Source organism: Prinia subflava, chromosome W, assembly GCF_021018805.1.
Source record: "Prinia subflava isolate CZ2003 ecotype Zambia chromosome W, Cam_Psub_1.2, whole genome shotgun sequence".
NCBI classification, from domain to species: Eukaryota; Metazoa; Chordata; class Aves; order Passeriformes; family Cisticolidae; genus Prinia; species Prinia subflava.
In genome coordinates, this window is record NC_086282.1 from 10026068 (window position 1) to 10046528 (window position 20461).

Here is a 20461-nt window from a genome sequence, read left to right on the forward strand (position 1 = left end):
TTTTGTTGTTAAATAAATAAGTTTTTTCCACTTTTCTCCAAAGAAGTTCTTTTCCCAGACTGGCTGAAGAGAAGAGCCTTTTGAGTTTGCTTTCCAGAAAGACCCTATTCAGAAGTTTCCTCTCAAATTTGCCCTAAACCAGGACAAAGGGTTTGAGCAGCACTGCTTTAACTGGGATCATCTTTCTGCACAGGCAACACCACCACCATATATATTTTTTGACTTCTGGTCTTTTCAGTTGCATACCAAAATGTTTTTGGTAAGTGCATTTTAGCAGGGGACTGGAGAGATTCCCCCACGGCCCAGCAAATGTGACAGAAGAGCAGTTTTGCTGAGAAAGGAGAATGGACCAGTTTAAATCTTAATTGGATGAACTATTCAATGCTTAAAAAATGTCCATACAAAATCAGTATTGTCCAAATTAAATGTTTTCACTTTTTGTTCCAGAAGAGTGGCTGGTATGAAAGCTGACTTTGACTTTTTCATATTATTTCAACTTTTTACTAGAAACAAAACAGAGGAAGCATTTATTCTCTAATATCTTCAAGCCACAAGAAAAGCCTTAGGTGTTACTCAGAGTAGGTAAGAAGTGTGTAGACAGACTGTGATAGATCATTTGGTGGTGTCCTCTGAATATCCTATCAAGATGAGCAGAGGCACTTCTACCTCTCCTAGAACTTGGCTGCTTGCTATTTGTTTTATATACAACATAAATTTAGCAGAAATATCTCTGTCACGCCAGTCACATTAATCCATCAAGGGCCAAACAAGCATCTTGAGAAAGGCTGATGCATGACAACAGTAGCACTTCCACTGTCCAAATTTCTACCTTATCTCTGATTTTTCTAGGCAGCAAGGAGTCAGCATTGGCAAATGGGTTATAATGAGCAGCAATTGCACTTTGAAGTGTACTAGGGATGGAGTTTGAGATCCCCAGGGAACCAGTTCTGCTCCTTTCTTTTTTTTTTTCTTTTTCCCTCCTCCCCTGCTTGCCTGTGCTTTTTACCACACCAAATTCCACCTTGTTTTCACTTCTGTATTGGCCAGTGATGTCCACACCATGGCACCCATCACCGCTGCAGGTGGCTAAACTGAAACTTCTTGATCTTGCAACACTGAGACACATCCAGCAGCCCTCATCTCTCAGCAGAAAGGGCAAATTTTGTTACCAAAACCTGACTCATTGCACTGTCTCAGTGCTAACCTACACCTCCTGTCTTCCAGAGTGAGAGTCTACTACCAAAGGAAGAATTTAACCTTCTACTGGTGTTTTCTAAATAACTGCTTCCGAAAAATGCAGGGAAATGTATCCACCTCAAAATAATTCTGCAACACACACAGTTGAATTCACAGTGCAGATACAATTTCAGCCTGGAAATCGCAGCTTAATTATATTTTTGTGTGGGTGGAAGTGTTATGAACAAGTTGATAAGTTAATCGATTGTTACCATGTTCTGTTAATTGTTAAATGTTACCATGTCAAATGTTGATCCCCAAGATGAATGCATAGACTGTTAATCACCCATATTGTTAATTACCCTAATCAACAGTTCCTTACCTGTACCCTTGTTCTGTTGGGTATAGCCTCTGCTCCCCAAAATGGCGCACAATATGCAAATAAAGGGACACTGAGGCACTGGGTACTACTAAGAGACAAAAAACCCTTAAGACAACGAGCCAGTGTAAAATTCAAGAATAGAAATAGTACCCCTAGACTGGCGTAGCAGTGGAGAAGATAAAACCAACAACCAAAGCAACTCCACCGTGTCGCCGTGACCTAAACAGTTCTTCATCTGCAGGACACCCTTAAGACAATGAGCTCAAGGGGACTTCCCAGGCATGTCCGTGAGGATGGAAGCCCCAGCTCTGCTGTGTAGCAAAGCTGCCTACCTCCTCCTCCACATCGCCGAAGGGAGCAGCGCTGGTGTGTGTGACCCCACGGGCCCCCACCCAGAGCTGATTTCTTAATAAAGGCATTAAAAAGGAGCAGGTCTCCTTGCCCTTTTATTTCAGAAGGAATTTGATGGGAGATTTCATTTAGGAAACAATCACATCTCAGTTGGGTTATGTTAGGAACTAAAGAAAAGAAAAAAAAAAACCAACAACAAAACAACAAAACAACCACCCCACAACTTGACCCTCTCCTGGCTAGAGTAACACCCCCCACACCCCAGACAATCTGAGTAGGGAGAGCTGCCCTGAAGGAAAGTTGCCTGGCAACTTTTCCCTACCTAATTGAAATGTGAAAAGAAGCTGCCCACACCTAGATAGCCCTATTGTCCTTTGTAACTACCTCATTTAGCAAGAGTAACTTCGGCTATGACCAGGACAAATGCATATGCATTTGGATATGCAGATAGGGCAGGGCCGCCCCCGTGGATCCTGGGAGGTTTTTTTTGGGGAAACTGCACCCCAGGACAGGAAGCTGGATTCGTCAGAAGAGAATTGGATAGTGCCCTGGCTGAGCGGGGGGTGGATGCACCTCCTGGCCTGGTTTGAAGATTGGCCATGACCTGTGAGGAGCCTGAATGGAATGGGAACTGGCCAGCTGAGCTGACTGATACAGAGAATGGGAAACTCTTGAAACTTTTCCCTGAGGGCAAAGAGCTGACTGCCACTGCTCTGCCTTCTGATGGTTGACCAGAGAGAACTGCCAGCTGTTTCTATGGGAACAAGGACTCAGCATCCACTGGGACAGCACCTGCTCCTTCAGATGGCTGCAGTAGTGTGGAAAACTCTGATCGGACTTTGCAAACCTGCTGATGATTTTAATAATGAGCTGATCACTTCAATAAAGAGCTGAATATTAATAAAGGCATATGCCCTGTTCTTTTCAGGTTAGAAATCAAGATATTAATGTTCTTCATTTTAATTTTCCTCTCTGACAAATTCCCACTGTTTGAATTTGAGCTCAACTTGTTCTGTTCATTATGAAGAAATCCACATGAATTTGACATTAAACTGACTTCCTCTGAAAACAGTAGCAATAATTTCCCTTTTTCCTGTGTGTGTTTCAGATTAAATCTTTGTGGTTGATTTAAAAGCACAGAGGAGAAATAATAAAGCAAAGGGAAATCAAGTATTTATTCTGGAATGCTACCCAGAAGAGGAAACATGCAACAGCACTTAGGCATTTGGGAAGAAAAAGCAAAGGGGAGGGACAAACAATACCCTCATTTCCATTTCCCATTCCAGCGCATTTGCACAGGAGCAAACAGGGAATGAACATGGCCTTCCAAGTCAGGGATAATATCTGTTGTGCCAATACTGGGGATCTGAGGGCTTTGTGATGACTCTGATGGGATTTGCTGGCAAGGGCCTGCTCCCTCATGAATGGACCCTTAGGGCCACATGAATGTATCTGTATTTAAGACTTACCATCCTTCAGTAAGAGCTGCCAGAGGTCCTGGGATCCAATCTGCAACAGCTTTTGAGGTCCTTATGACCCTCATAGGCCTCAGTGATCTCAAAGAAACCCACCAGGAAGCCACAGCCCTGCTTGGCTCTGGGCACCCAGTCCTTGCCTTGTGTCTGTCTCCTGGCTGGATCTTGGCCCTGGGTTGTAGCTCAGTTTCCAGCCCTGTCTCTGCCAGTATCTCCTGGCGGTATGGGCTGGACCCTGGACCAGATTCATCCCCTCACCTTGTCCAGGGCTCTGTCTCCTGGCTTAATCTCCAGTGTCACAATGAACCATCAGTGAGGGTTTGGATTGTGCTTGACTTTCCCCTCTGTGAAAAACATGAGATGATTAATTCATGTTCTTATGGTAAACTGGAAAATTATAAAGCTGTATAAATTTATATCAGGTAAAAATCTATGTTTCAGGAGGTTTCTGCAGCAGATAGTGAAACTGACCACCCTGAAAATCAAGCGTCTCCATTCAGAAGGGAACAAAAGACTTTGCAGCCTTCTCAAGTATTGGGAGGGGACCTGTTGAGATGAGCCGGTATCAGCAACTCACACCTCGAGAGCCACCTTCACAGACCATCAAGCAATATCACCCATATCTCAAACATTCATCAACTATAAAGATCCATAAAAACTGAATATTAACACATGGACTTGGGAGGGAAGCTCTTTTTCAATCCCACCGGAGACGAATTTGGGTTTGAATAGCTAACCAAGAAACAAAGGGAAGTATAGGGAAATATTGCCAGAGGCAGAATAAAGAGTATAAAAACCAAGCCTCGAACATGGCAAATTCGTAAACCCAGCTAGAGACACCGACGGCCAAGTTCCGTGTCTCTGGGTCACCCTTGGCTCAAATTTTCCCGGGAGAAATTCTGTCAAGTAAGTGTCGCTGTTTGTAGAGTTTCGTATTGTTTTGTTTTTATTACTTAAAATTCTGTAATTTGATTCCAAATTTTGTGATTTGAATTTTAATAAACCAAATTATTGAATTTGGCAATAAATTTGCCCTGGCATTTATAACACCCTCCGTTCCCAGGTGTTCTCCCTCATGAAACAGCTCTGGTCTTACAGCTCCCTGCTGTTTCTTTTCTTTCAGACAAGTGGAGCAGCAATGCAGACCACCAAGAAGTCCCTCCAGGAGACCTCCATGGATGAGGGTGGTAGGGATGGTGAGCAGTACTTTGGGGGTGGATGGACATAAAGCATATATATATATATAGCCAAAAGACAAGAGGTGTACATACTCCTGTTTCTACAGCAGGACTGCTATTGGGATAAACTATTAAATTTGCTGTGTAGTTTATAAGCTAAGAGTCAGAGCATTGCAGCAAGAGAACAGCACTTGACCCAACACAACACACTTCTGTAGCAGTTTCTGTTCTCTGTGAAATCTGGTGGCTTTACCCCTAGCCCAATTATTTCCCTCAAGAGGGAAAAACTATGTGCTAACTTGAGTTGATACACACAACTCCATCTGAGCATTTTCCTTTAACAAAGCACCGCCTTGTACCAGTGACAAAGTCCTTTGTCTCTGCTGCTCTTGAGTCTTACCAAAATAAGGAACAGTCCTTTCTTTAACAGATAACTTCCACTTTTCCTCTGAAAAAAAAAAATATCACACACATCATACCACCACCTCCTTTCCCCCAGCCTGAAAACCTGAAGGGTAAGAAAGTACCACATAGTTCATGATGATTTTTTTTCTCTCCCAGTTGTCTCATATCCAAAGAGAGACAGTAATTACTGTATTGCCTCTCACCTAAGACATGGATAAAAATAGGCTGGTGTCACATTGCTGTTTCATGCTATGGCTGCTTGTTTGCAAGGCTGGCTGAGCTATCCCAGAGCTTTTTGACATTAACACTCCAAAGGTGCAAACAGACCCATCCTTCACAATTCTGAGGTGGCCAATGGGATGTACCCAAAACTCAGGCAAGCTCTGTTGCTTTTCCTTCATACATTCCACTTTTCAGCCTTAAAAGTACTAAGCTCCAGAAAACAGTCCATCCTAAATGTATTCCTTTTGTACTACTTTTTCAGCACTGCATTCAAGTGCCTGCATTAAGATCACACACCAAACACCCTGCAGGCAAAGGGAAACTTCTTTTTCCTACTTATGAGGTAATCAGCTTGGTTCAGCTTTTACACCTCTGAAGTTTTCAGCACTAGGAAAAGAAATGTAGAGCACAGGCTGGATGTGAAATACATGGCAGAAGTATGCAGCCAGACCCAGGGTGTGAAAAATTGGACTGAGTTGCAGAGTGGGAGTGCAAGGAGCAGGAATCCCCCTGGATCCTGAAACAGATCATGTTCATGGGGTGGACAGGCATGCTCTTCATTCAACAGTAAAAAAGGAAATCCACAGTCAGTTTCTCTTCCCTTCCTCCTGATTTCAGTGGTATAACGACCCCAAATCCACATCACTACTAAGCCATAATGAGCAGCAAGGGGAAACAATGCCAGACATACTTTTTATTAATCAGTAATTAGATGCTACCTTCAAGAAATATCTGAAATAGTCTTGTGTGCCTTAGGACAGAGTAAAATTTTCATTACAGAACACATTACATCAGGCAATTTTGGGGTTATGCCTGAAATTCCTGGTGTGATAAATGAGAATAAGAAAAGTAACATTATGGTCAATTACTTTGGCTGGGAGAGGGGAGAATAGTAGATAAAAGAGAATATGAAGCTGAAAGAGCCATAAGCAGTGTGTTATCTGCTAAATGAGAAAAAGACATAGCTGTATGTCTAAAGGAGGGATGCACTAACACCAACACTATATTCCAGACTGATGCCCAGGAGGTTCATGAAGGAAGAAGGGATGGAATGTCATACAGAAATGCCAGTCATCATACAGGAAATATGGATAGCTAGAGCAGTCTTGCCTGAGATGTTATCATGTGGCAGGAGGCTGTGAATTTGATGAATGGTATCAGGGAAAAAAACAGGTTTCAATGAGACAGTACCCCAGTTAGAGGATGTCTCACTGCTTTCTGCTCCCCCAGCAGAATCATGAAAACTCAGTGCTGGCCCAGGACATGGAGAAGTGGAATTAAGCTCCATGACCTGGATGCTAGGACAATTCTGGGGACAAAGGATAATTTTCTTCCTGTTTTAGAACACAGATTGCTCTCTGAAGGCTCTGGGGAAAACGCCAGCACACAGAATGTTTAACTTGGGATGATACAGATAATTTTGTGCAAAAGGTGTCTAGGCTGGGAGGGTTGGAGTGGGAATTGTGAACAGGAATGGGACCCTCTTGTATCAACCTCAGACAGGGAAAGCTAATGACCATACAGTTCAAGGTTCACATTTGAATCCTCCAAGCTTCACTAGCATGCTTATAAATAAAACATTAATGAAACAGCTCCTTTAAAGATGAATAAATATGTAAATATTAAGATAAGGACTGTGAAAAACACATTGCCCCCCTGCTCTGTTCAGCCTGTAGTTCTCTGGAGAGTTTTCTCTGTGGAAAGCTCTAAGACCACGAATGTTGCTTTTCAGCTGAAATAAACAGGATAAAGGGAGAAATACCTGGAGTCCCATGCAGCTGGAATTACTTTGATGTCAGGTATATTTCCATATGGAACTGACCACTTGCTGCTTTGGAGATGCCATCTCCCATAGAAATGTTTTTAACCTCCACTTTGCAAATACTTCTGTTTACCAGGAAAAAAACAAACACAACAACAACAAATATTGTGCCCGCCTGTGTGAAAAAGAGGGAGGATGACTGTAGAATTGTAAAACTTACTCAAGTCACTTCAGTGTTCTGCCTGAAAGGCTTCTCTCTAAGACATTTATCAGGCTGCTTCTGTAGTCAGTAGAGAGATTCTGGCCCTTCAGGTGATTCACCTCATCCAGTGTTACACAAGGAAAATAGCTGGATGAAACCTGCTTTGAAGATGGTTCCCCTGGCAGTTCATTTCCCAACTGACCTTTAATTAACAGGCACATCTAGTAACAGGCTCTCACCACACTGGGATGAAGACTGTCAACTTGAAACCTCTTCACTTGTCCCAATTGACAGTCATACTTCCCTCTTTGACCAGAAAAAAAAATGCACAACCAAAAAAGGAGATATATCTTTCTTTTGCTAGCAAGCCCAGAATATCCAGCTTGCTAAAACACATCCCTTGGTAACCTCAGCTGCATCAGAGAGCAAGTTCAACTTCTGTGCTAACTAAAGGAGCAAACATTTAATGCATAACACATTTTGATTTGCCACTGAGATGAAGCAGTGGGATGGCTGAGGGAAACAGTGGCTCTTGCTGGAATCTTTGTGTGACAACCAATTATCCCTTACATTAGATCCAGAGAAGCCTGGCTGCTGCTCTTCAGTCTTTAATGCGGAGACAGAGATGTGAGGGCAGTGTATGTGGATAAATCTGCAGGCATTTGCAGTAATGGAATCTTATAGTCAACTTCAATAATAAATCTTCAGTGCAAAGGGAAAATATCCTGGCACAAAAAAGACCAGTGAGTTGAAGAACAGCACAGCTCCATGTTACACTGCCTTCCCCCTTTGCACAGATTTGGGCAGTGTGCATAATGTTCAGAGAACAGAATCATGTACCCCTAGTTCCCCCAGCACTCAGCAGTCAATATCACTCAGCACAGTCAAAATCCTTCAAGCCTATCCTCAGGCAAAACTCACCCTAAAAAAAAGTGGGAATTTGAAATAACCCCCTAGCTGCCCCTCAATGTTCCAATGGTAGCTCAGATCTTAGAAGGCTTTGGAGGAATATTTCAGGGACAGGATAAAGGATTCCAAAAGAGGCTCTAACTCCCCAGATGTAGTTCAAGACATTTATTCCAGGTGGTTTCCAGGAGGAAAGAGGGCGAGTGCAGAAGAAGACAGCTTTATCTAGGTTTCTGCTAAGGAGAGATAACTGGAACACAGCCAATAGGGTCAGAAAGGGGAGGAAGGGTTAAACTATGTGGTTACAGGCTCTAGGGGTCTCGGGGGAGGGAGAAACCATTTCCCAGGGAAATGCAACAGGAATTCTGTGGGAATAAAGACTGAATAGGAACCAAAGTCCCAACTCAATTCTCAGTTGAGCTTTGCAGACCATCAGGACTGGAAATATTTGCTTTTCATCATTATGAGAGAACAGCTAGGCACAGTAATCTCAATTCTACCCTCTCTTAATTTCAGCATCAACTGTTCAGATAACACAAAACAGAGTTTGGCATCTGGTTACTCAAGGTTAATTCATAAAGTAGCTGTACTGGATGATAAAGGAAACAATTTCTGAGGCTCTTTTTCTGGTATTCTGTTACCGCCACTTTCCTACAACTCCAAGTGAAAAACACTTGGTTTAAAAAAGCTGTTCATATTTCCTCTTGTGCCAGACATCACATTTTGTTTGGCATATAAATTTCTGATAGCCTTTCCTCCACAGATGTCTATCAAGTTCACATCAGTCAGTTCTTCAAACTAGGTATATCAACACCAACACAGACAATTTTGTTCCAAGCACAATTTTTCCTTACATCTATGTTTTGCTGTTCACTTTTGCTTCTGTAAAGATGAAAGTATTGCTACATATGCAGGACAATCAGGACTCCTGTGATGCTTAACACAGGCTGTATAGTTCTGCAATGGCCCATTTTCACTGTCAGCAACAAGGCCTGACACATCAGCAGCTTCTGGCACTAGCAGCTGAGGGAAAGGGGAGATTTCAACTTAATTTCATTTCTCTCTTTCACTTTTCCTAACTTCCTTCCAGAAATGACAATTCTTGAAAATGCACGTGTAGAAATAAAGAAAGAAAAGAAAAAGAAGGCAACAACCACCATAAAACCTCCTCCCATTTATCACTGTAACATTTCTTGGGTGGTAGAACAGGGTCCATTGACGTTTGGGGTGAGGAGGAAAAGGCAGGGGGCAAAGAGGCAACACATTTCAGACTCCTTAAAGCCATCAGAAGAGTTAGAAATATGAAAAATAGTTTATAATTACCTCTGTTGAGTGGAGCTGAACTGTTTATATCTCCAGTAATAAAGGAAGACTCGGACTGCTTTCGAACTGTGTCATTCCACATCCTACGAATCCGACTCTGAAGAGGGATTGAAGCACAGCAGGCAATGAATTTTTAGCAGCTGTAGAGAGGTTTCTTTCTGCCTCACTAAAGATGGCTGCTGGCATGTCTAGCTCAGGATGAGACTTGCTTCTAGCCGGCTGTAAGCAAGCAGTTGCTGTTTTGTTCTAACCTGCCTCATGCATGCCAGACCCTGCCAGACTTACTTTGTAACAAAAACGCTCAAAGAAAAAGTGTATAATTGAATTGCTTGCATCTTAATTAAAAAAAAAAAAAAATCATGCATGAGAGAAACACAGACCCCATGCCAGCTACAGGTTTATCAATATAGCACCAAATAATGGAAAAATAACCTACACACAGAAGCACATGTGCTTCTCATACTCAGACAACTCGTTTCTTATTTTTCTGTGAAGTATGACAGAAGACTTGATTTGTATCTTAGTGTCCCTGAATGAACAGAAATTTTCTATAGCTGTTTTCCATCTTGGGGATTTTAGGGGGGCACAAAAATTCCCCAGAAATGAATGACTTCTGTTCCCATACTGTGATGGTTTTGCCATCTGTGGTATAGCTTCTGCTACTGGCAAAAGTGTCCTGAATATGTTTGCCTTCTGTTTTGTTCCTCATATATGCTGTTAAGTATCTGCCTCTGTGGCATTTACATCACTGTCTCAAATCAGCCAAATGCATCTTGTGAGCAGTTCAATCCCAATCCCTGCACGAAGATGACTGGAGAACCCAGGTGTCCCAGGGAAACTCTCCCCCACCTCACATCTGTGACCCTGATGGACATTTTCCCTGGCTGTGTGAAAGTGATGCTAGGTGGTCTGGGGGACTGGGAAGCCTTTTTTCCCACTGTGACAGGCCACGTTTTTCTTAAGTGCCAAAAATTCAGTGGTATCCATAATGAGATTTTAGCCATGAGAGATCTACCAAGGCTTAATCATATGGTCCCAGGCTGAAAAGTCCTAGATTACTCATTAACAAATGAATAACAGCATCTCCTGATCATGCATTAACTCTATAAATGGAAGTACCATTTGACATGAGGCCCATGCCCTTTAACAGTAATTATTTTCACCTGGACATTTAATTTATTGTATTTCTCTGACATGATCTACTGTAGATTAATTATTCTACTTTCTATGTGCTTCTCAGAGAACAAAGGGATCTTAGAGGCTTTCCTCCTCATGGCCTTCCGTAAAGTTAGGAGCCAGATGTTTTCAACAACTCAGACTGATTTCCATCTACTCTCCATCACCTGTATGAGGTTTCTCCTGACTACAATAGGCCTTAGGAACTTCCATCCTTCCAGGGACATGCTTCTGCAGGCAAAATGCCTCAAACCTCACCTGCCACAAGTGGACTGCTGCTGGAAGACTCAGATCACCCTCAAAAGGGCTTGTTCTCTTATGCTGAGACTGGTGGGAGGGGGGACCATTAAAGTCAACTCTTCCTAGAGAGGAGGGCACCAGCACAACAGCTAAGTTATGTAACACCAGAGGCTTTCAAATCAGCCACCTAAATGATGCTGGATATTGTGAGTTTTGGACATTATTGGGATTTGATGGCCTACTGGAGAGAGGTTCTCTATTCTATTGCTTTAATTTGCTCTGCATAGCTAATAGACCTATGAAAACACCAAAGTGGAGCTTTTGGATGACATCTTGGAAACCACTGCAAATAAATAATGATTTGCTCCAAGACATAAATTGCAAATTAGGTTTTCCTGGAAAGTTATAAGCTGTTACTTGCTGCATGTCCTTTATAATTTAATAGTGGAACTGTCATGTATAATTACTTCCATTACTAATACTGAATAAATTTGTGTTTGGTTTCTATTAATTAAGAAATAAGCTTCTTCATTTTATATGAAATCTTCCTCCATAAATCTGCATCTCTACACACAAGTTAGCTCCAAAACTGCTAAGTGCGCAAACTACACAAAACTTCAATTTTCAAGTGACCAAAGGCAACAAATCTAGTAGCTTAGTGAGATAGTCTGACTCCAGTGGCTTGCCCTAAGAGGTCTGTAAGCTAAGACAAATTGTGTGAGGCATGGAACAGACAAAACCACTGAATTTCAGAGAACCAGCTCTTTCACTGGGAAGTCTGCTACAAGACACTTGTAGCTTTTGATTTTTTTTTTTTTACAAGAAAAACACAGCATCATTCTTGTACATATTAATAGTTTATAGTGACAACCTTCATCTCATGAGTAAAGGATGTACTGGAATGTAGCACAGCTGACGAAATGCTCCCACCTCCTGCTTCCCATGGAGAGCAGGCAGGACACCACAGGTGATACCCACCCACCTGCCTCTGGAAGGCAAGTTTGGACTTTTTATTCCCAACAGAACTATTTAGAAAGTTCTTGGAGAGGCATTTTATTGCCATCACATCTCAGGGGAAGCCACTGCATTGAGTTCAGGTCTGGAAGCGAGGGAAATCTCTGCAGGTGCACTGGGGAGAGGCCTAAGGCAGCTCCTTTGGTGCTGAGAGGAGCTCTCCTCCCAGAAGAGCTTAGAAGGGTCTTGGCATGGCATTGGGACACAAACAGAAAGTGTGGGTTACCTGTGAGCCTGTAGAATATCTTCCAGGTGTCCTTGACCTCGAGGTTTTTCCTGAGCCAGTAGAACTCTCTGTACTTTTCCCACTACAGCAATGCGTGTGCAGGCATTTTCCGTACTCTTTACGTACCTAGCCAAGGAAAGAGTGGTGGTGGTTAGCAGGCAGCTCCTTTTCCAGCCCACTGCCTTCTGATTTTCAACACACTCTGGTTTTTCCTCAGTGTTTCGCTAAAACAAAATCTGCTGCAGTGTGTGGGAAAGCAGTCTAGTACTCCTTGCAGCTGAGCTCATGGCTTAGGATGTCACAAGAGACTGCTCCCAATGCAGCAACACTGCTCATTGGCACCAGCCAGTTACAGCATCCTCTGAGGCATATCAAAGGAGCATGGGAGAAAGTGCAGGTACACTATTCATGACTGGAAATTAATATCATTGTAGATTTGATATAAATTAGCATATTGGCTCATCAAGGTACTGAAAGTTATTGTTTCTGGCAGGAGATTAAGAAAAAAGAATTCCAAGAGAAACATATGAAAGGTATTGATTTTTTATACAGAAAATGTTTCTTGCAGTCAAATTGAAATTTGAGGAAACTGTAGAACCAGCACCATTAGAGTTTATATTCCCAGTTCTCAGGGATGGCTGGAGCCTGCTTTCCCACAGCATTGTGCAAGCCAGTCATGTTTTAAAGGGGCACTGCAAACAAACCCGTGCCACCTCCTTTGCTTCAGAGGAAATATGCTGACTTGTGCCAGGACAGGATCTAACCTTCCACCAAGCTTCAGGTGTGACTTTTTATGGGCAGCCATACCCAGAAACCAGATGGGACATGGCTGAAAGTGAGCAGACTGTACTGAAGAGCCAAAAGAGGGTCATGTTACCCCTTGACACAAAAAAGCCCCCAAACCATCATGCATGTCCAAAACACCAGTTGAAATTCCTTGAAGCATGCAGTTAGCTGTAAAATTTTGCCAAAATCTCCATGAGCATTTCACAACTCTGTGAAACAACTGTTTAAATAGCAAATTACAGCTTTTTCATTAGGCTCTTCCCTAACCGCTTGAGACAAACACATACCACAAGTGCCCAATATGCTTGAGTGCCTAATCAATCCTTTGCTGAGAGAAAATAATTCAATTGCTTTAATTAGCCACACACTGCTTGCCTCTCTGCAGTGTTTTGCCGATTTTCTAGGTCATGACAGATAGGAAAAGAAAGACTTTTTTTTTTTCTCCTCTTAAAGAATACCTCCCTCAGCTCTTAGGTCAGAGAGATGTATCCACTCCACAACAAAGTACCAGCTGCATTCTCCTTCCCTCTGTGCAGCCGTAAATCAGGAACAATCCCACAGTCATCAGTGGTGGTTTGAGGGTGTAAATTGGCTTAAGACAGAAAAGAGAATGGTTCTGTCATGCTGACTGAGAACCCCACGAGCCAAGGAGGCTGTGGAGCTGTACAGGGATACTGGGTTAGGGACTGACCCTTTGCGGGGTGCATTGGAGGTGAGAGGATGTACCAGTCAGAGTGGTGCAGAAATTCAAACTTCTCACAGTGAGGCACCTGCAGATTTAATAAACAATGGTGATGCTTCCTACACTCTTACTATCATCTTGCCTGGAAACTCTCTTTCTGAAAAGTTTGGGATCATCTGCAGGAAGCTGCATCTAGATAAAGCTTTTAAGCTTCTTAAGATGGACAAATTTGAGATGCAACAACAAGGACAAAACTTAACCCCAAAAGTCTTCCTGTGGTTTCAAGAATGACATTTACACACAGCTCTGCAGATCTTTCCAGAGGCATCACTTGCAGAACTCACTTTTTATGATGAATTTTGATTATGTTTTAATGGGTCAGGTCTCGCTTGCCTGTATAGGAAAATGTAACAGAGGAGCAAGGCTGTGGGTCTCAGATGGAGGACAGATCTCAACACAGACCTGACTTTACTCAATAAGCCATTTCACCAAAAGATACTGGTTACCCTGAGAAACTGGGGTAAACATAAACTCTTCCCTATGTTTAATAGTTCAGTAAACTGCCCTTTGAAATTAAGATGTACAGAGCAAATTATCAGCAGATATGAACAGAATTGGTGAGCTTTGTACTACTGAATTTAAGCAGAAAACAAAAAGGTTCTTAAAAATACTTATTACTGATTGTCAGAGGCTAAATTTATCTACATAAACACAGAATTTTTATTCTGTTGGTTTTTTTTTTTTCCACTCCAGTGTTTATCTAAGTTACTCCACTGTTAACTTGCAAATGTTAATTGGGGCATACTTCAATTTCCACCAAGAAGCACTCGCTGTGCTTGCTTTGAGGAAGATTTCCCAAACACTGTATCAAACCCAAGCAATACAAAGGCTAATGAATCGCTGCAGAGCACAGGTCCTTCAGTTCTTAAAAAAGCAGGGGAAGCATCCCCTCCCTATTACATCCCATCAACCCACATATGCTGCCACAGAAAGGGGTAATTTCCTGCAGGGACTGCAAATGAGGATGTAAAGCTCCACTTTGCTGTGAGCACTCAACCACATGAGCACTTTCTGGATGCTCGTGGATTCTCTCCCCTCTCACACTGGCATACAAGGAAGGAGAATCTGGCTGACAGAAGGCAAAGCCCTGTTACAGGGCTGTGCAAACTGACAGCTGCCTTTTCCCTTGCCTCTGACATCTGCCAGGCTGCTGAAATGCCACTGCCACATGTCCTTGTTAGAACCTCATTCTCCAACATCTTGCTGGTTTCCAGCCTAAAGACCACCCTTATTAGGTTCACAGAGATAAATCTGTGTGATAGGAATTCAGGGCACACAGAGGATGCTGCGCTGTGGTTGTTGGGCAACAAAACACCTTGTTATCACCTCTCTTGCTGCTGGGAACCGTCAGTCTTACCTTTTTCTGGAGGACACAGTGGAAAATGAATATAAACATTCCCTGCAGAGAATTGAATATGGTGAAGAGATACGCCATGATGACTGTGCTTTCATTAATATACATGAGTCCGAATGCCCAGGTCAGTCCTAATAGGCAGAGTAGGGCTATTGCACCTATAACCCAGGACCTGTTAGGAGAAACAAAAGAAAAAAAAACAAAGAAAAAAAAAGAATGGGATTGGTTTTTCATCCACACAATAGAAGGCACGTGTCTACAGGCAAGAAGATTTTGCCCCTGGTTTTAGCAAAAAGAAAATAGCATATCAAAATAAATTATAGGGAGCTTTTGTCTTCAAGCTGAATACAGTTTACAAATCTTCAAGCTTGAGGAAATACAAGGAAATGGAAGTGTTATGAGCATAGAAATTTATCATAACCAAAGCACATTTGTAATCACGTCTCTTTTAAATATGTAAAAACAGTGTGCATGTAAATGACATGTAGATGTTATTTCTGCAAATGGAGGAAAAGAAAATAAACCAAATGAAATAACAACTCTGATTGTCGCTTTTTTTAGTGTCCACTGGTTTCACAGGACTGCCAGCTGGATTAGCTTCTTTATTTACACTTAACACCAAGACACATGTATTGCTGCATTTTAACTAGTCACCCATATGCCTGTAAGCCAGATAAACAGCTACAGGCAGGTGGGCAAAGCCTTCCCTGCTTGCCAGATCCACTCCACACAAGGATGTTCTTTGCAATGCTGCTTCACACTTCTTCCTCCCTGCGATGAGGGGAAGTCTATATACTTGTACAGGCACTCACACACATTTGCTAATGTGGTAGCTGCTGCCACACTTCTGCCCAGAGAAAAGGAGAGGCAATCCTTCTTCACATGGGCTGCAAATCTAAGATTATCACTTGCTCCACCTCAGAAGGGCAGTGGGAGTAGAGGTGTAGCCACTGCTTGGCCCCAAATGTTGTTCCAACAAACAGAGGGAGCAGGACATTTTTGCCTGCATTCTCCCACTGACTTTCTGTCTGGACAACAGAGCTGGCCACATGGAATGACTGCTGCATGTTAGGTGTTTTGAATGTTTTCAGGAAAGCTGGAAGCTCTGCTGGGATGGCAGGAGGAGTAAGTAATCCATGTTACACTGCTAAATAACATTTAATCATCTCCTAAATTACCTTCTCAAAGACTGATCTTCCAATACCAGGACAAGAGATGAAATGTGAGAAGCAGTATAAGAACTCTGTCCTGCTCCTAGCCTAGTTTTCACATGATGTATTACCTACAACTTTAAAGGATTTGCTGCTGCACAGGGGAGGGAGTAAACTTGTAACTGGGAAGCAAGCAGCACCTTGAATATCTGTTTGCCCTTTACTTGAAGGTGTGGGAACTGACAGTGGTCAGATTTTAGGCTTCAGGCACTAGCTATAGTCTGTGGGAAAGACAAGTGAGCGACACTCATTCTGGCCTGGGAAAATCCTAAGGAGGCATCCAAACAATCCTTGGGAGGTGAAAAACTGTTAGCAGGTGGTGTTTTTCTAACTTGTTTACTGTCAAAGATGTTTACAAAGAGGTGTAGGCCCTAAATGACCAATCATATTCATTGTACCGAAGTACTGTATAAAAAGAGGGTTTTGAAGAATAAAGGTCACTCTCCACTTGCTAAATAAGCTGGGAGTCATGTCGTTATTCCCATGCCATCCTTAAAACAATAACGACACTGAAGGCTTTGGTTTTCTTCTGCCATCCCCTGTTATTAGGTATAACGTAAAAATGAACATATTGATATCCAATCTTTGCACCCCTTCCTCACTGTTTAGCCCTTCTGCATCCCAAATCAGACAAGACTGCAGTGAGCCAGTACCTCTGCTTCCTTGTCTGCCTCAAGGCCCCCTGAGGTGCTGCAGAAGAGCTCACAGGGACAAAGACCTGCCTATGTTTCCAAGCTCCTTCAGCTTTGTGGGAATGTGGCCTCGGTTTGGGCATGTTTGGGCTTCCATCTGCTAAGCAGAGCATGGGGCAAGGGGGAGAAAGATGAAAAAGCAGCAACTTGGGGGAGACAAAGCAGTCCTGCAGAGGTCAGACAGACAACTCTGCTACAGAGATGCCATGGCAGCTACAGCCTTGAATCCTTTTCCTTTTAGCAGGGCTTGTCACAAACAAAAGCATACCAATGTATTCAAGTCTTTTGTTGTTTGTTTGTTTTTTTTCCATTTAGGTATTAGAATGAAAATGCAGAATTAAGTCTTCCACTGAAGTTTATAAAATATGTATTATTTAACCACATGACCAGAATAGCTCCCTAAGGTAACTGCTTATTAAGACAGTTCTTTAAAAATCACTATTAAGTACCTAGCAGACCAGAATAGCTCTTTTGAAGCACTTCCAGTCAATCAACAAATAATTTTCTTTTTTAACCAAAAAAAAGAACAAATTAAGTGGAAACCTCTTTTTTTTTTCACTTCCAGAGTATTTTAAAAATTATTCCTTGGATATCAGAAGAGTATTCTGCTCTGAAGCACAGCCCATTCTTGAATCTGATTAAAGAGCCTTTGGCTGCAGAGGTGTGAAGGAATGAAACAGTTATTTAGTGAAGATATGCTACCTTCAGTGATGGAAAGGAATCTGTGGGTTAGAAGACCCCCAACAGTGCAAACTGCATGCATTAGAAAATGAGACCCGTCGATAAAGAGGACATGGTGATTACTATGAATAGCTCCATCCCACATCCGCAGAAAAAAACAGAACCAAGCAATGAAAGAGAACATGGGAATGGTGCTGAAAGAATGAACACAAAGGACTCTTCACCAGAAGACCAAACTGAAAGTCTACTGCAAAGTTGATTTGCTTCTATTTTGTGCTACCGCACATTAGTTTTTTGGTTGCAGGAGAAAGAGCGCGGATGCCCTAAGGTATGTAATTTCTAGTAATTTTTTGCTTTCTTCACAGGTTTGAGGTTTTAGTTTTTGGTGCAGCTTGAGGTTTTTCTCTTGCTCATTGTACAGACTTGCTGCTTTTTCATGGCTTTTCTTTCCTGTAGTGGAATTTTATTGCAATAAAGAAACAAAAATATCTGTTTTGTCCTGCATTTGAAAATCAGTGGTTTACAATTAGGGACAATTAGGAGGTACTCCAATGAGTAAGGAGTCTCCAATGCACCAATGCACACAGATTTACTTGCACTACTCCCATTATCTAGAAAGGGAATGATGGGGAATAGCAGGCATGCACCTTTCTGAAAATTTGCTTCTGTATTTATACTACCATAAAGCAATCCCAGTGACAGAACACAGTGGACCAGAGGCTGCTGTTGGTAGAACAAGTCTGTACTACACTGGATTAACTTGGGAACTTTCACCTTAAATTCAAGTAACATCCAATTAAAGAATATAAAGCAAATAAGGTGACAATTGCCTGGCAATACACATGCAGCACATTTACTCTGCACCTTAGCTGTATGCCTGATCATTTTCCTTCACAGTTTGCTCTTCTGCCTCAAAAGCGAATGACAGAAGCTTTAATGATTTTTCAATATTGATCTGACAGCTGGTTCATGAGACCACACTGATAAATGAAATTTATCAGCCATTCAGGTCATTCTTACTTGATGAAGGGTCTGTTATCCTCATAGCTAAAAAATGCGTAGACATAAAGACAAGAACATCAACATTAGAAATATAATGACACAGAGGACAAAGTTTACTGCTAGTTCCCCTCCCTTCTCCCACCAGCCATCACAAAAACCAAAGATGGACCAGCATCAGGTGTCCCTGGAACACACCAGCCTGGCTTGCTGCCCCAGGGAATTGAAACATGACTGGGAATGCTGGCTTAATGCACAGAAGCAGGCATCGCTAGCTGTGTGCTGCAGCTACCCCTCCTGGCTACCATCCCACAGCTGTCAATGGACTGAAGTATCTTTCAAATGTCATGGCTGTCTCTGGAGAAGACAAGTTTTGAAACCCCAGCAGAGCCACCACAGGTGGCTTTCACTTGTTCAAGTGGCAAAACTTCACCACACCTCCAGCACTCTTTGCCTGTGGGGTTGGAGTGTGTTACAGGAGTATCTTTATTGCCATTTACTTTTCCAAAGTGGAACTCCCAAGTTGCCATATTATGAGTCAGAGTGCAGAATTCTTGAGGTAATGGCATCAGAATCTTCTAAAGCCCTGGGTGACAAGGCATGGACCTAATTACTGCCATTTCATGGGAAGGGCAAAGAAAGGCCTCTGCCAGGCAAGGGTGAAAAGCAGCTCACCGCAGTGATGAAGAAACCAAGCCAGATCACTCAGCTCTTGTCACTGTGGGGACACAAGATTAGTCCAGCCATTTTCCTAGGGGAGTCTCCCTGACCTTCTGGGACAGGCTGCGTGCCTAACCCTGCCTGTGTGGCAGGCAATGTGCAACAACTCCCAGGCCTCAGAGGTTCTGAACCTGCGATACCTCATAGAAATCCCCATGGGTGCCAGAGATGGAGGATGGCTCAATATGTTCATCTCATTACCCTTGTCAACTAGGGCCAGTCCATCCTTCTGAGACCTCCTTTGGTCAATACTGGCAACCTGCAGATCCCCTACAATGCAATTAAATGAAATGAAGATATGAGACAATCTGGAGCTGTCAGCCCAGCAATGTGGGCAGGAGCACGGCCTGGATTTCTACTACTGTGTTCACAAGCATGCAGGTTTTATGGCAAAGACTTTATACTGAAAAGCAACCAGCACTAGATTATAAAAGTACAGAATTAGAATTGTTTTTTTATGTTACTGTTACTGTCCAGACCCTCACAAAGTTTTTCAGCAACTCATAATAGTGTTTCTTCAAGGCAGCTGAAGGTTCTATTTCATCTTTGTACAGGCAAAATGCAAAACTGGTAAACTCAGATTCCCTTTGAGCTTGAGGCTAACTCTTCAAAGCAGCTCAAGAGAAAACCACCAAAGAGATCTCATCAGTTTTTACCCTATTTCCAACATGGATGTGTCTAGGACCCACTGCCCAAAGCAAACAAGTGCCTAAAGAAGTGAGATTTTCAAAGATGCCTAACTCCCAGTTTAATTCTCAACACACAGGGGCTGTAGATTTTAGTCTCGTATATCTCATGAAACACAGTCTTTTTCATTTTGCCAACTCAAGTGTTGTAAGAAGCTTAACTCTTGCGTTAGCAACAATTTCTGACAAAAATTACTTCGGCATGTTTGGGATTTTTTTTAACCCCTGGTGAAGTCTGTGAAACCTATCAGTGCTGCAGTAATACTGTGTCATTATCTGCAATACATAAAACCCATCACTTAGACAAGAGAAAAGCCTTTGAAGACCCTCAGTTCCCAGAAAAATGGAGATGCTGACTGGAAAACTGAGATTATATTCACTAGTAGTAAAATAGCTTCAGTAAAAGCTGAAGCAGAAATTGTTGGAAAATCTAGCCTAGCACAGCCGGAGATCTAAAGTGCTATCTCCAGATTTGGTTAAATTCATCCAATACCTGGCAGAAAGGGATATAGCCCATTGCATTCAAATTATGCGACACTGCTCCTCCCACAG

At 42.4% G+C, this 20461-nt stretch overlaps 1 protein-coding gene across 3 annotated transcripts in view; it reads right to left on the bottom strand.

Annotated features, from left to right (window-relative positions):
- The window catches only part of LOC134563470 (adhesion G protein-coupled receptor L3-like), a 694578-nt gene that overhangs the window by 14867 nt on the left and 659250 nt on the right, over positions 1-20461 (bottom strand). For all 3 annotated transcript variants that reach the window (XM_063421391.1, XM_063421390.1, XM_063421389.1), the window contains 3 exons: positions 14924-15092; positions 12039-12164; positions 9383-9479 (listed from right to left, as the gene is read on the bottom strand). In XM_063421391.1, coding sequence (XP_063277461.1) covers positions 9383-9479; positions 12039-12164; positions 14924-15092 — 392 coding nt within the window. The remainder of the gene's footprint in view (positions 1-9382; positions 9480-12038; positions 12165-14923; positions 15093-20461) is intronic.